At 40.9% G+C, this 15,158-nt stretch overlaps 1 protein-coding gene and 1 long non-coding RNA gene across 2 annotated transcripts in view; one reads left to right on the forward strand and one right to left on the reverse strand.

Annotated features, from left to right (window-relative positions):
• The window catches only part of LOC134800869 (uncharacterized), a 417,476-nt gene that overhangs the window by 158,437 nt on the left and 243,881 nt on the right, over positions 1–15,158 (forward strand). The gene's annotated exons all lie outside the window — the stretch shown is intronic.
• The window catches only part of LOC134800837 (uncharacterized), a 242,076-nt gene continuing 227,831 nt past the window's right edge, over positions 914–15,158 (reverse strand). Inside the window, exons 14-16 of the mRNA XM_063773393.1 lie at positions 5,532–5,667; positions 2,589–2,724; positions 914–1,165 (exon numbers count right to left, since the gene is read on the reverse strand). Of these exons, the coding sequence (XP_063629463.1) occupies positions 1,091–1,165; positions 2,589–2,724; positions 5,532–5,667 (347 nt within the window). The 3' untranslated portion in view covers positions 914–1,090. The remainder of the gene's footprint in view (positions 1,166–2,588; positions 2,725–5,531; positions 5,668–15,158) is intronic.

Genomic DNA, 15,158 nt, shown 5'->3' on the forward strand with positions numbered 1-15,158 from the left:
CGGGTTAGTGGGATGGTGCAAGTGGCGCTAAGTCATGTTTGCAGTATTGAATTTGCATTGTTTTATTTCATTATAGTTCATATTTTGATTTGATCTTGTCCTTTTAAAGGACATCGGGACTTAGGAGGCTAAGCGTAGCTAGCGCAGTCAAACCCAATGTACCGCATCCGACTGTATTAGAAATGTAAGCGTAGCTATTAGTAATTCATTCCCTGAACAAACCACACTGCATCCTGAGTGTAGGTAATAGAATTCGTAGCTAGTGGCTCACGGCGCGATTCGGGAAATGATTCAGAGATTCACTAGATATAAAATAGTAAAGATATGTGACGTTCCACGGCAAAAGGTACCATTGCCCCGGCTGAATATTGGAGCGGCGTTAATAATAGCGTAACCGCCAGCCGCCATAAGGTATCTTTTGCCGTGGAACGTCACATATCTTTACTATTTCATATCTAGTGAATCTCTAAATCATTTCCCGAATCGCGCCGCAGTCAAACCAAATGTGTTGCATCTGAAGCTTGTAATAGAAATATAAGCGTAGCTCATCCCCGTAGTAGTTCATCCCCGAATAAATAATTTTGCATCTGAGGTTCGTAGAATTCTAAGCGCAGCTAGTGGCTCAGGCAACCCAAACATGCTGGATCCGAGGCCCGAGGGTTGTAATAGAATTCTAAGCGTAGCTAGCGGCTCAGTCAACTCAAATGTGCTGCATCTGAGGTTTGTAGAAATCTAAGTGTGTAGTTCATTCCCCACAATATTGCTGAGATTTGTAGAATCCTAAGCGTAGCTAGTGGCTCAGGCAAGCCAAACATGCTGCATCCGAGGCCCTAGGGTTGTAACTAATAGAATCCTAAGCGTAGCTAGCGGCTCAGTCAACCCAAATGTGCTGTATCCGAGCTTTGTAGAATCCTAAGCGCAGCTAGCGGCTCAGTCAAACAAAACGTGCTGCATTTGACACCTGTAATAGAAATCTAAGCGTAGCTAGTAGTTCATTCCCCACAATATTGCTGAGGTTTGTAGAATCCTAAGCGTAGCTAGTGGCGCAGTCGAAGAACGGGAAACAGGCGATGGGGTCGGCGGCCGAGTGCTAGAGGACGTGGAGATTCTCGCACGACTTGGACTTCGAGTCCCGGGCCCACACGCGGCCTAGGAGGCCTCGCACCTGGAAATGGCGGTTGAATGTGTGAGTATCGGGTAAGAATTTTATTGTTTGAACTATAGTAATATAAACTGAAATAAATGTTATATACTAAGAAAAAGTGACCAAGGCCTCCAGTGCCCCAGGCGGGAATCGAATCGGCGTCCTCTGCTATCGCGGCAGGTGCCTGGCGGTGGTGGTAGGTTTTTTCTTAATATATGACATTTATTTTAGTTTATAATTTATATAGTAGTGTTTCTAGTTGAAATAAAAAACAAATTAAAATATTTTCTGAAAATAATTTAATTTGTTCTAATACTTTAATAGTAGTAATAGGGTATTTGACTGTATTTAAAATAAATTATTTTACACCATGCATGAAATAAAGCACCAGAAGATTAATAGAGAAAAGTTGACAGCAGTTATTTTTAGACACAATTTCTATTTTAAAACCCGTATAAAACTATAAAGAGTAGGTAATTTGATTGTGACGTCACATGCTAGTGTTTCATATAAATTCCATAGTAGCAAAATCGTTTTGACAGTTCGAAAAAAAAAGTGATTTGACGAGTTGTTCGGAACTGTCAAAATTTTGTTCTAACTGACAGGCCGATACCGTCCGGCGGACTGTTAATCAGTGGGCCCCTTTAGACACTCTAGGTATTACATATTTAGTACCTAAGAAAATACAATATAGTACCGAGACTCAAATGACTACGGTGATAGGACACTTAAAAAGCGTATTAAGTAGGTAGGTACCCTATTTACTAAACATTTTGTTGGGGAATATAGTACTATTGGAATCTTAAAAAAAACCGACCAAGTGCGAGTAGGACTCACGCACGAAGGGTTCCATACCATTACGCAAAAAACGGCAAAAAAATCAGGTTTGTTGCATTGCAGCCCCACTTAAATATTTATTATAGGTATTCTGTTTTTAGGGTTCCGTACCCAAAGGGTAAAACGGGACCCTATTACTAAGACTTCGCTGTCCGTCCGTCCGTCCGTCCGTCCGTCCGTCCGTCCGTCTGTCACCAGGCTGTATCTCACGAACCGTGATAGCTAGACAGTTGAAATTTTCACAGATGATGTATTTCTGTTGCCGCTATAACAACAAATACTAAAAACAGAATAAAATAAAGATTTAAATGGGGCTCCCATACAACAAACGTGATTTTTGACCAAAGTTAAGCAACGTCGGGAGTGGTCAGTACTTGGATGGGTGACCGTTTTTTTTTGCTTTTTTTTTGTTTTTTTTTTTTTGCATTATGGTACGGAACCCTTCGTGCGCGAGTCCGACTCGCACTTGCCCGGTTTTTAATATTTGTTGTTATAGCGGCAGCAGAAATACATCATCTGTGAAAATTTCAACTGCCTAGCTATCACGGTTCGTGAGATACCTGACCTGATATCAATGTGCGTTTGTGTGTGTATGGAATGGACTTACCTTAACGCTAGCAGATAGCCGCGTGCGTTTTCTCGGCGTACTGGCGGCGGACACGGACTGCGGCGGCGCGGGCGCCGTAACATCATTTTGAGGAGAGCGCGCGCGTCCGCGATTCTTGCGCGCGCTGCTTCGTTTTCTGGGATGTTAATGGAAATTGGTATTAATAGGAGTAGAATTACGGTCTATTTTTGTAAGGAAGGGTAATCCCATTGAAAACACATTTTACGGAACTGATTTTTTAAGTAGAATTTTAGTTTTTACTCACGCCAGAGGGAAGACACTATTTAGTATCATTTTATCAGGAAGGCTTATAGGTTTATGCAGAGGGCAGTTCACGAAAGTGTCATACTTATTCTCAACGAAGTAGAATATACCTGACTCGCTCGGCGTGTTGCTGTTTCAGTCGTATCTGCGTCAGCAAGCCCACTAGCAGCTCGTCCACGTTATGGTTGATGCCGACGGAGATCAATGAACTAGCACTCGCATACATAAGATACCTGACTCGCTCTGCGTGTTGCTGCTTCAGTCGTATCTGCGTCAGCAAGCCCACTAGCAGCTCGTCCACGTTGTGATTGATGCTGACGGAGGTCTCGATGTACTTGCGCTCACACAGATAAGATACCTGACTCGCTCTGCGTGTTGCTGTTTCAGTCGTATCTGCGTCAGCAAGCCCACTAGTAGCTCGTTCACGTTGTGGTTGATGCCGACGGAGGTCTCGATGAGCACTCGCACAGATAATATACCTGACTCGCTCGGCGTGTTCCTGTTTCAGTCGTATCTGCGTCAGCAAGCCCACTAGCAGCTTGTCCACGTTGTGGTTGATGCCGACGGAGGTCTCGATGAACTTGCACTCGCGCAGATAATATACCTGACTCGCTCGGCGTGTTGCTGTTTCAGTCGTATCTGCGTCAGCAAGCCCACTAGCAGCTCCACGTTGTGGTTGATGCCGACGGAGATCAATGAACTAGCACTCGCATAGATAAGATACCTGACTCGCTCGGCGTGTTGCTGTTTCAGTCGTCTCTGCGTCAGCAAGCCCTCTAGCAGCTCCACGTTGTGGTTGATGCCGACGGAGGTCAATGAACTAGCACTCGCATACATAAGATACCTGACTCGCTCGGCGTGTTGCTGTTTCAGTCGTATCTGCGTCAGCAAGCCCACTAGCAGCTCGTCCACGTTGTGGTTGATGCCGACGGAGGTCAATGAACTAGCACTCGCACAGATAAGATACCTGACTCGCTCGGCGTATTGCTGTTTCAGTCGTATCTGCGTCAGCAAGCCCTCTAGCAGCTCCACGTTGTGGTTTATGCCGCCGGAGGTCAATGAACTAGCACTCGCATAGATAAGATACCTGACTCGCTCGGCGTGTTCCTGTTTCAGTCGTATCTGCGTCAGCAAGCCCACTAGCAGCTCCACGTTGTGGTTGATGCCGACGGAGGTCAATGAACTAGCACTCGCACAGATAAGATAGGTACCTGACTCGCTCTGCGTGTTGCTGTTTCAGTCGTATCTGCGTCAGCAAGCCCACTAGCAGCTCGTTCACGTTGTGGTTAATGGCGACGGAGGTCAATGAACTTGCACTCGCACAGATAAGATAGGTACCTGACTCGCTCTGCGTGTTGCTGTTTCAGTCGTATCTGCGTTAGCAAGCCCACTAGCAGCTCCACGTTGTGGTTGATGCCGACGGAGGTCAATGAACTAGCACTCGCATAGATAAGATACCTGACTCGCTCGGCGTGTTGCTGTTTCAGTCGTATCTGCGTCAGCAAGCCCTCTAGCAGCTCCACGTTGTGGTTGATGCCGACGGAGGTCAATGAACTAGCACTCGCATACATAAGATACCTGACTCGCTCGGCGTGTTGCTGTTTCAGTCGTATCTGCGTCAGCAAGCCCACTAGCAGCTCGTCCACGTTGTGGTTGATGCCGACGGAGGCCAATGAACTAGCACTCACACAGATAAGATACCTGACTCGCTCGGCGTATTGCTGTTTCAGTCGTATCTGCGTCAGCAAGCCCTCTAGCAGCTCCACGTTGTGGTTGATGCCGACGGAGGTCAATGAACTAGCACTCGCATAGATAAGATACCTGACTCGCTCGGCGTGTTCCTGTTTCAGTCGTATCTGCGTCAGCAAGCCCACTAGCAGCTCGTTCACGTTGTGGTTGATGCCGACGGAGGTCAATGAACTAGCACTCTCATAGATAAGATACCTGACTCGCTCGGCGTGTTGCTGTTTCAGTCGTATCTGCGTCAGCAAGCCCTTTAGCAGCTCCACGTTGTGGTTGATGCCGACGGAGGTCAATGAACTAGCACTCGCATACATAAGATACCTGACTCGCTCGGCGTGTTGCTGTTTCAGTCGTATCTGCGTCAGCAAGCCCACTAGCAGCTCGTCCACGTTGTGGTTGATGCCGACGGAGGTCAATGAACTAGCACTCACACAGATAAGATACCTGACTCGCTCGGCGTATTGCTGTTTCAGTCGTATCTGCGTCAGCAAGCCCTCTAGCAGCTCCACGTTGTGGTTGATGCCGACGGAGGTCAATGAACTAGCACTCGCATAGATAAGATACCTGACTCGCTCGGCGTGTTCCTGTTTCAGTCGTATCTGCGTCAGCAAGCCCACTAGCAGCTCGTTCACGTTGTGGTTGATGGCGACGGAGGTCAATGAACTTGCACTCGCACAGATAAGATAGGAACCTGACTCGCTCTGCGTGTTGCTGTTACAGTCGTATCTGCGTCAGCAAGCCCACTAGCAGCTCCACGTTGTGGTTGATGCCGACGGAGGTCAATGAACTAGCACTCGCATAGATAAGATACCTGACTCGCTCTGCGTGTTGCTGCTTCAGTCGTATCTGCGTCAGCAAGCCCACTAGCAGCTCGTCCACGTTGTGATTGATGCTGACGGAGGTCTCGATGTACTTGCGCTCGCACAGATAAGATACCTGACTCGCTCGGCGTGTTGCTGTTTCAGTCGTATCTGCGTCAGCAAGCCCACTAGCAGCTCGTCCACGTTGTGGTTGATGCCGACGGAGGTCTCGATGAACTTGCACTCGTATGAGGTCGCTAGCGATTTGCCCTCTGGAAAGTAGAGAAGGATTTTTTTAAGGCAGACTAAAGGCAACTTCTTCGGTGGTATTCAAAGCTAGATTACGCAAGTGGCTTCTTAAGGGGCCCACTGATTAACAGTCCGCCGGACGGTATCGGCCTGTCAGTTGTTCGGAACTATCAAAATTTTGTTCTAACTGACAGGCCGATACCGTCCGGCGGACTGTTAATCAGTGGGCCCCTTTAGTGGCTTAAGGCCTGAGTGGACGCTCGAGTTGGGCGTGCAGCGGGGCGCGGCGCGCGGCGTGCATGTTAAACAAATGCAAACGTATAGAAGCGGCCTTAGTGCACGCTGCTCAAATCACTTGTGAGCCCGACGCCACGCTGCACGCCCCGCCGAACGCTCCGCTCCAAGCGTCCACTCAGGTAAGGCCTGAGTGGACGCTTGGAGCGGTCGGCTATATAATATGACAAGTGTAAGCACTTGTCATATTATATAGCCGACCGCCGCTGCCGGCGGAGCCGCGTGCGCGCACCGGCCTGTTGCGCGAAGCGCCGTGGACGAGAGCTCAATCGAGTTGATGTGTTCCATTGTTCTAAGAATGACTTCAATAAAATCACTTTGTTTGAATTATGTATGTAATTCTTCGAAATAATTGTATTAATGCACCTAGGTAAATATTCGCATTGGGCAACTGTCATGATATCTGTACCGTTATTATAAAATAAACGTAAACGAGTTCTACGAACTCCCTACTATATAATTTTATAGTCAGTATTTTAACATTTTACTTTTAATTTGTAAATTCGATATATAATGTACCTGACATGTAACTTGGCGTTATTAATAAAGTATTTGTATTTGTATAATTTTAATTTAGGCAACAGGGCTCAACTCTTATACATAATTCATATAAGATGAACAGGCCAATTAGAACGTACACTGACACTGAGTAGTGAAAATAAAGTAGCAGAGAGCAGAGTAGCGACTGCCATCTCACCTTCCAACCCAGAGGGTAAACTAGGCCTTATTGGGACTAGTCCGGTTTCCTCACGATGTTTTACTTCACCGAAAAGCGACTGGTAAATATCAAATGATATTTCGTACATAAGTTCCGAAAAACACATTGGTACGAGCCGGGGTTTGAACCCCGGATTGCAAGTCGCACGCTTTTATCGCTAGGCCACCAGCGCTTCCACCGCTATACAACCAGTTAAAACATAATAACTATATAATATTTGGTCTCCAAATTCTCCAAGAATTGGCGCAGGCACAAGTCAAGGTAAAAAGCTTTACGATGTTTTCTGTCAACGAAAAGCGAGTAACGCCAAATGTTATTTCGTATACATGTTCCGACACTCATTGATATAATTATTTGATACACTCACTATTAATCAATATTGGGCAATATACAAGAGAATCCACTAAATGTCCATTTCAACGGACATTTACTGAATGAATTCGGAACTATTAATCCGAGTTAATGAATGGCCGGATTTACGGCGTTCACATGTTATTAACGATGTAATACTTGCTCCGGTTCTTTATGATTCTGCTACAATTCAACTGCCTAGGACCAAAATAAGTTTTATACTTAATATAATAAGTATGTTTTCTGTCATTAAATTATAAAACAAAAATATCTTAAATAGGTACATTATTATGAATTAAGTATAGGCATACAGAAAAAAATACATACATAGAGTGCTCACTCCATACATCAGTTTTAGTACCAAAACGACTATTATTTTCGTAGTCGACATCTAGAAGCGAGTAGCGGAATTATCAGCACTGCTACTTGACAATAGATGTTCCGACGACCGAAACGTCTAATGCTCAACAATTTTCAACTAATATTATAACCAGATCACACATTACACAGACAGAGAGAGTATTAACTGGAACTCTATTTTCAACTCCTTCTGCTTTTAATATTAGTTGTAAATTGTTGTTCAATACAATTTTCGTGAGATACTAAAGAATTCTAGTATCAAGTAGCGATACTGATAATACCGCTACTAGATGCTAATGTCGACTGCGAAAATAATTCGTTTTGGTATCAAAACAAAACTGATATATGGAGTTGGAGTGAGCACTCTATTCTTACTATATTACTCTATGGTATAGATATACATAAGTATAACTAAATGAATTGAAATCTGTGTCGACATACGTGTAGGTGGAAAATGAAAATGTAAGCGCCTGATATAAATTCAACGGAAAAGTGTTGAGCTTAAATATTTTCGTCGACTTTTTCTTTTAATGCGTAGAAACGATAAACAACCTATAACCATGGTTATAATATTAGTTGAAAATTGTTGAGCATTAGACGTTTCGGTCGTCGGAACATCTATTGTCAAGTAGCAGTAGGTACTGATAATTCCGCTACTCGCTTCTAGATGTCGACTACGAAAATAATAGTCGTTTTGGTACTAAAACTGATGTATGGAGTGAGCACTCTATGTATGTATTTTTTTCTGTATGTCTATACTTCACGACCAGTGAAACCTGCCGGCCTAGCCAAGGTTACAATCGCTATCGCTTCGACAACGAAAAGCTTTATGTCTCTCTATCACTCTTCCATATTAGTGCGACAGTGACAGTTGCGTTTCGATCGCTACGGAGCGTAAGCTATTGGCATCTTGGCTACGCGGCCTGTGTCGAGACGTCGGTAAATAAAGGTAATAAAATAAATTCGCGATAGACCCGTCTATAGATAAGTGTGAGTTAATATGTGTTCAAAACGCGAAAGTTTTAAATATGATAAACAACCTACTTTAGCAAGTGTCCCTCAGTAAAACGATAATAAAATATTTATTTAAATCGTATCAGGGCTCGGAAACCGTTTTATTTTTCAAACCGGTTTCGTTCATTCACCCGGGAACGAAAAGGATTTCGTTTCCGTTTGCGGTTACTGGTTAAAGAACTGTTGTATTAAGATACTGATTTATGCCTGATTCGTTCGCTTTCCGTTATTGTGGAACGAAATTAACCGGTTAAATTGAAAATATCGAAGCGCGATAGAACGAGTAAGTATTGCTATCTCTTTCACGTATGACAACGAGTTTAACCGAGAGTCACCGAAAGCCAAGAGTAACCGGTATTATATCGTTCCCTGCGAACCATAAAGTTCCGTTCCCTCTTCTTACCGGTTAGGAGAGAGAACGTATTTTTTTAGTTCGCGTTCCATCAATTAACCGGTTTTTTAACGAACGAAATAATATAACGGTTTTGGAACGATATTAACAGGTATTTCAATACCGGTTCCGAGCCCTGAATCGTATACAGATTTTGTAAACAACCAAATAATGTCGTCATGTTAAATATTACGTTTTATTATCTTGTAATACAAATAATATTATACTTAATTAAAGCATACAATAAATGGATTGGTACCTTAAGTGTTGTTGAAATGTAAGGACGGTGAATCCTGACCCACCGTGATACAGTTCACACTAGTACGGGGGTCAGATGACACTTACTTGCCTGTTGCTTTTGTACCATAATACATAAGCACCTTTATTAACTCAATAAAATATCTTTATCTTTATCTTTAATTAAAAAAATGCCTTGTTTAATTTAGACCAAACGTTGTGATTAAGTGTTTTTTTCGTATGAGACAAAGAGGTGCTTTTAATTTAGTCATACTTATATTAAACATACTTATTTCTATATTAGCTAGCAGAGAGACGGGACTTGAAATAAATTTTAAAAAGACAAAAATCATGACAAATAGCAAAAAAATTCCACTTATTATAGAAGGCATCGAAATAGAATAAGTTAATGATTTCATATATCTTGGCAAACAAATTTCTTTCGACAGAAGCAACAATGAACGTGAAGTAGAGAGAAGGATAAAGATTACGTGGAATAAATTTTGGAGTCATAAAGAAGTACTCAAGAATAAACACTTACCGATTCATTTTAAAAGGAAGATTATGGATTCGTGTCTGCTTCCATCACTTACATATGGCGCACAAACTTGGAAATTCTCGAATAATATAAAAAACAAAATAAGGACATGTCAGAGAAGCATGGAACGCAGTATTACAAACATAAAGAAGATACAAAAAATTAGACATACACTGATTAGGAAAAAAACAAATGTGATAGACGCACTAGATTATGCAAAAAAGTTGAAATGGAAGTGGGCAGGCCACGTCGCACGGATGGTGGACAAAAGATGGACAAACCAGATAACTACGTGGCCCGGACCAATAGGCAAACGTAGAGTTGGAAGACCTTACATGCGATGGGCGGATGACATTGCAAAAATCGCTGGACAAAAGTGGACTCTAACAGCACAAGACAGATCTAACTGGCACTCTCTGGAGGAGGCCTTTACCCGAGAAGGGGTTCTTGCTACGTAGGAAATTAGGAATATGCTTATTGGTATTTTAATTTAATTTTTTGTGAAAAATAATGACATTACGAATTATTATTTATTACTATTTTACTATCATAATTATAATGTTTATTCCTCTTTAAACTAAGTTGACTTTGTAACTACTTTGCAAGAAATAAAAGGCTTTTTATTTATTTATTATTTCTATATTCAGAGTTATAAGAAACAAGACAATCAAAATTATAAAATTAACGATCGGATTGGACGACCAGTCTGGCCTAGTGGGTAGTGACCCTGCCTGCGAAGCCGATGGTCCTGGGTTCGAATACCGGTAAGGGCATTTATTTGTGAGATGAACACAGATATTTGTTCCTGAGTCATGTTTGTTTTATATGTATATAAGTATGTATTTCTCTATATAAGTATGTTTATATCATCGCCTAGTACCTATAGTACAAGCTATGCTTAGTTTGGGGCTAGGTCGCTCTGTGTAAGATTTCCCCAACATTTATTTTAATTTATCGATACCGGTCGCCGTAGTGGTTGGTGGTCTATCCTCTATTAACCAGAAATCATAATTGAATTTACCAAAATTTTAAACAATCTCAAATAAACACAAGTAAAATGTCTCCCAACAACAGCGATTGATCTTTCTTCAAATAACGACCTTAATTCAAATTGGCAAAACCTCCCCAATTATATTATAAAGTGTAAGTAATTTTATTAAATATGAAAATGGCTTTCAATAACGAAAATAACCCATTTAAAAGATCCGAAGTAACTTTGTGACAGTAAATTCTAAATTTGATTAGCCTTTATTTCCAAAGATGTCAAAAGGAGTTTTAATAAATTGTCTCCTTCGTTTTAAGGTGAGGAAACTGTCGTTTTTGATATAATTTTAAGCACGGTTTTACTTAATTTTAATACGATGCGGGCTTTTAAAAGATTAAATATTATCATTAATCTTTTATTCATAGGCTAGGGTTTTTATAATATAAATATAAAATTATAACCTCGGGTGCCGCCAGCAGCGAGGAAACGCCAAAGCTGCCGGTGGTCAGGGCCGCAGAGAGAGGAACCGGCAGACTATCCGCGCCGTGTCCAAGATCACCGCCTTCTGTATCTGACCCTTGTTCCAACCACCCAGCGAGAGTCTCTCTAGGTGTTGGTCGCGACTCTTCGCTATGAGACCGTTCGCTGACACGACTATCGGAACAATCGTCGAGTCAACATCCCACATGGCGGTAATCTCGTGAGCCAAGTCTAGGTACATTATTATTAATTAAGTATTATTAGGTTTAAAATAGACTGTTGCATTATTTTGGATTGTCTTTGCCGAGAATGAGACGCATCAAGCGAGCGAAAACATATTTATGTACCTACTTTTCCAGATTTTTCCCTCCTTTCGTCAGTAATATGTTGCTAAGAAGATTATTGCTAAGCAATCTTAAGATCTTATTTATTTAGAATGTTGATATTTTACTTCGCTCAAAAGTTACATTTTTTTCTGTTTATTACTCACTGCACCCACATGGACTCTTTTCTGTTTCGCCCTATGGTTGACTGGTAGAGAATGCCTATAACGGCAGTAAGTCCGCCTGTTGTACTTTTTGTATGTGCAATAAAGTTTAAATAAATAAATAAATAAAATCTTCATACAAACAGCGAGCAAGCTAAATTTGCATACACATACTAACAATTGCAATAATTAGCTACTTTATAAGTGCGTCATAACATTCATTTTCGAACTACACTAAAATGTTAATTCGGTTTTTCTGGCTTTGAGGAAAAAATGATAATAAACCTATTCGAGTCACAGTGAATAGATAGATAATAATAATTATGAAGGTTTTAATTAAGTTTCATTACATTCGAGATCAAAATGGCCGCGAGATAGGAACGAATTTTATTAGATAACTTTTCCTTTGTTACTAATGACTATCGTTTTATATGACCTAATTGCAGGGCCGTCTTAAACTATGCTGGGGTCCTTGGGCACATAAGAATTTGGGGCCCTTTTCGAAAGTAAAGAAAGCGAATTAACCTAACATTTTATTTTTACTATGATCTTCTATTGTTTATAGGTAGTCAAATATAATGTTACTGTCTGTCCTTCGGGGCCCACTGCTGATGGGGTCCTGGGCACGCGCCCCGTGTGCCCTTATGGTAAAGACGGTACTGCCTACTTGCCTTGCCAGTAAGGAATGCGAGCTACTTACTGTTTAGTGAGGCAAGTGCGAGTAGATTTTTTACAAGCTTTTATTTAACATGTTATTATTATGTTAGTTAATAGTATGTCAGTTTGTTGGTTTGTTAGTTAGTGTGGGTCAAATCACTCAAATCTTGAAAGCTTTTGACATACTTCCCGATTTCCGATTAAGCTGAAAATTTGCATACGTATATATGTAGGTAAGTTGGGTGACAATGCAATATTATGGTACCATCAAGCTGATCTGATGATGGAGACAGGAGGTGGCCATAGGAACTCTATGATGAAACAACGCAACCTAATTGTGTTTGGGGTTAGAATTGTCTCGATGAGTATTAGTTGCCTGTGGTTAGAAAAGTACAGTCAGCGATAAAAGCTTGTATGTACTTACCAAAAATGCCATTTTTCCAAAAACTTATCTCAATTTCTCATTTAATTTAAAGCTTTGGTATATCGGATCCGTTTTTCCGATTTTAGCTACGAAACCCTAAAAAAACAAGTCCGAAAGGAAATCGTTCCAAAATAAATTAGGTACGATTAGTATAATCTTCCATGTCATTTAAATTTACACAATCGTAAATAAAATGGTAAATAAAGCTTATTTCTATGTTTGTATCGCAACAGAAAGCCCTAATGGGATTTATTTTCGTCCTCCATTTGCATTACGTCGAATAAAATGTCGGTTGAATTTGTGTTGACACCCTTCTGAATTTACTTATTCAGTATTTCAAACCTCTATTCTGGGATTACTAGATGTAACACCTAAAGTGTTTTTGTTTGTATTTACAATGTTAAAAACAGCATTGTAGAAGCCTTTTCTAAAATAAGTCTTTCGGCTTCGGCAAAGCTACTATTTTCTGCTCCACTAAGTACCTCATAAATCTTTTTATACACCTCTATCAGTAAATATCAGTAAATTTGTCTTTTGCGATGCTACAATCTAAAATAAGTGATTGGTCAAATATACCACATAGCAAAATATCTTCCTGCAGTGTTTAATAGCTTGTGTGACTTGATGACTTGTGTGACTATAGCTAACTATATTATAGTTTTTTCTAGTAATTTCTCCGTTTGTGAAGATTGCGGTTATATTATAAGTAGCCAAAACATCTAATACCGCAATTTTATTACGATAAATGTCCTAAAAACATACATTGAACTTACCATCAGTATTGACAGCTCTCGACCGCGCAAAATTAGCCTTGTTGCCCTCTGGTATGACGGCTCGCCGCGTTGTATTGTCCAGCCTATAGACCTTGCGGCCTTTGTACGGCTTCTGTAAAGCTAGTGCAGCCTTTGATCGGCTTGTACTATCAGAAATGGGATAATAAATACATACCATCCGTGTTAACAGCTCTCGACCGCGCCAAATCAGCCTGGTTGCCCACTAGTAGACGGCTCGCCGCGCTGTATGTCCAGCCTATAGACCTTGCAGCCTGTGTACGGCTTCTGTAAAGCTAGTGCAGCCTTTGACCGGCTTGTACTGGGGTATAAATACATACCATCCGTGTTAACAGCTCTCGACCGCGCCAAATCAGCCTTGTTGCCCACTAGTATGACGGCTTGCCGCGCTGTATGTCCAGCCTATAGGCCTTGCAGCCTTTGTTCGGCTTCCGCAAAGCTACTGCAGCCTTTGATCGGCTTGTACTATCATATACGGGATATAAATACATACCATCCGTGTTAACAGCTCTCGACCGCGCCAAATCAGCCTTATTGCCCACTAGTATGACGGCTCGCCGCGCTGTATGTCCAGCCTATAGACCGTGCAGCTAGGGATTGCAAACCGGATTGATTTTCAATCCGGCCGGATCCGGTTAGGTATAAGGATATTAAAGTTAATTAAATGGCATATTTTTCAAGTTTTATGCGTTATATGAGAAACAAAGGGTATTTTTACAACAAATGTATTCATAAAACAACAATTTGAAGTTAATAAGAAATAACTTTTTAACAATAAAATAAAACTAAGTATTAAAAAGTGTCACATAGTCAATCTCAATTTAAAAATAAAATATGAAATCTAAGTCATTTATTAATTTTATTATGTATATTTAATCATTCACATTCTGCTCAAATTTATACGTTTACAATAAAAATATAAATTTGATTACATTCCAAAGCCTGTTAATGGGATGGAACTCCTTGAAAGGACAAGTTTTCGTAACTGTTCTTTGATGGAATTATTTGTAACGCTGACATCCATTCTAGTAACAAGATATTTTACTTTTAACCAAAATTGTATGAAATGCGTTCCAATATTATCTTGCTTTCATTTTTTATCCGTGAAAATAGTTTTATAGCCTAAATCACAAATAAATAAATAATTCATGAATAAATATTTGGGGACAATTTTATACAGATCGACCTACTCGTAGCCCCAAACCAAGCAAAGCTTGTAATATGGGTACTATAGCTAGCTCTAGGTAGTACTACTAGGTGACGATATAAGTATATACGTATAGTAGATTGATAAATACATGCTTATATACGTAGAAAACACTCATAACTCAGGAACAAATATCTGTGTTCATCAAACAAATAAATGCCCTTACCGGTATTCAAACCCAGGACCATCGGCTTCATAGTTCATAGGCAGGGTCACTGAATGGTCACTACTCACTAGGCCAGACCGGTCGTTACAAATGCCTTCCATGGCATCTCCATCCTTTAATGTTTACTTCTAATTATTTAAGTAATCGTCGTATCGTGCCGATTCGTGCCACTAACATGAAAGAAGAGGAAATCCTCTTCTGTTCTCAATCATCGTCATATTAAATATCTTCTTATTTTACTAAATTTGGATTTTTTCATTCGTTCTTTATTCTCTTTAACTTCTTTCTTCTATCCGTCGCCTTTATCTCACTTAAAACGCGCAGTGGGTGCTGCGTGCGGTCTTTTTTCTATTTTCCCGGATCCGGTCCGGATCCGGTGATTTCAACCGGATCCGGTAGCTCCTAAAAAGTGCC

This window comes from Cydia splendana, chromosome 20 (genome assembly GCF_910591565.1).
Source record: "Cydia splendana chromosome 20, ilCydSple1.2, whole genome shotgun sequence".
Lineage (NCBI taxonomy): Eukaryota > Metazoa > Arthropoda > Insecta > Lepidoptera > Tortricidae > Cydia > Cydia splendana.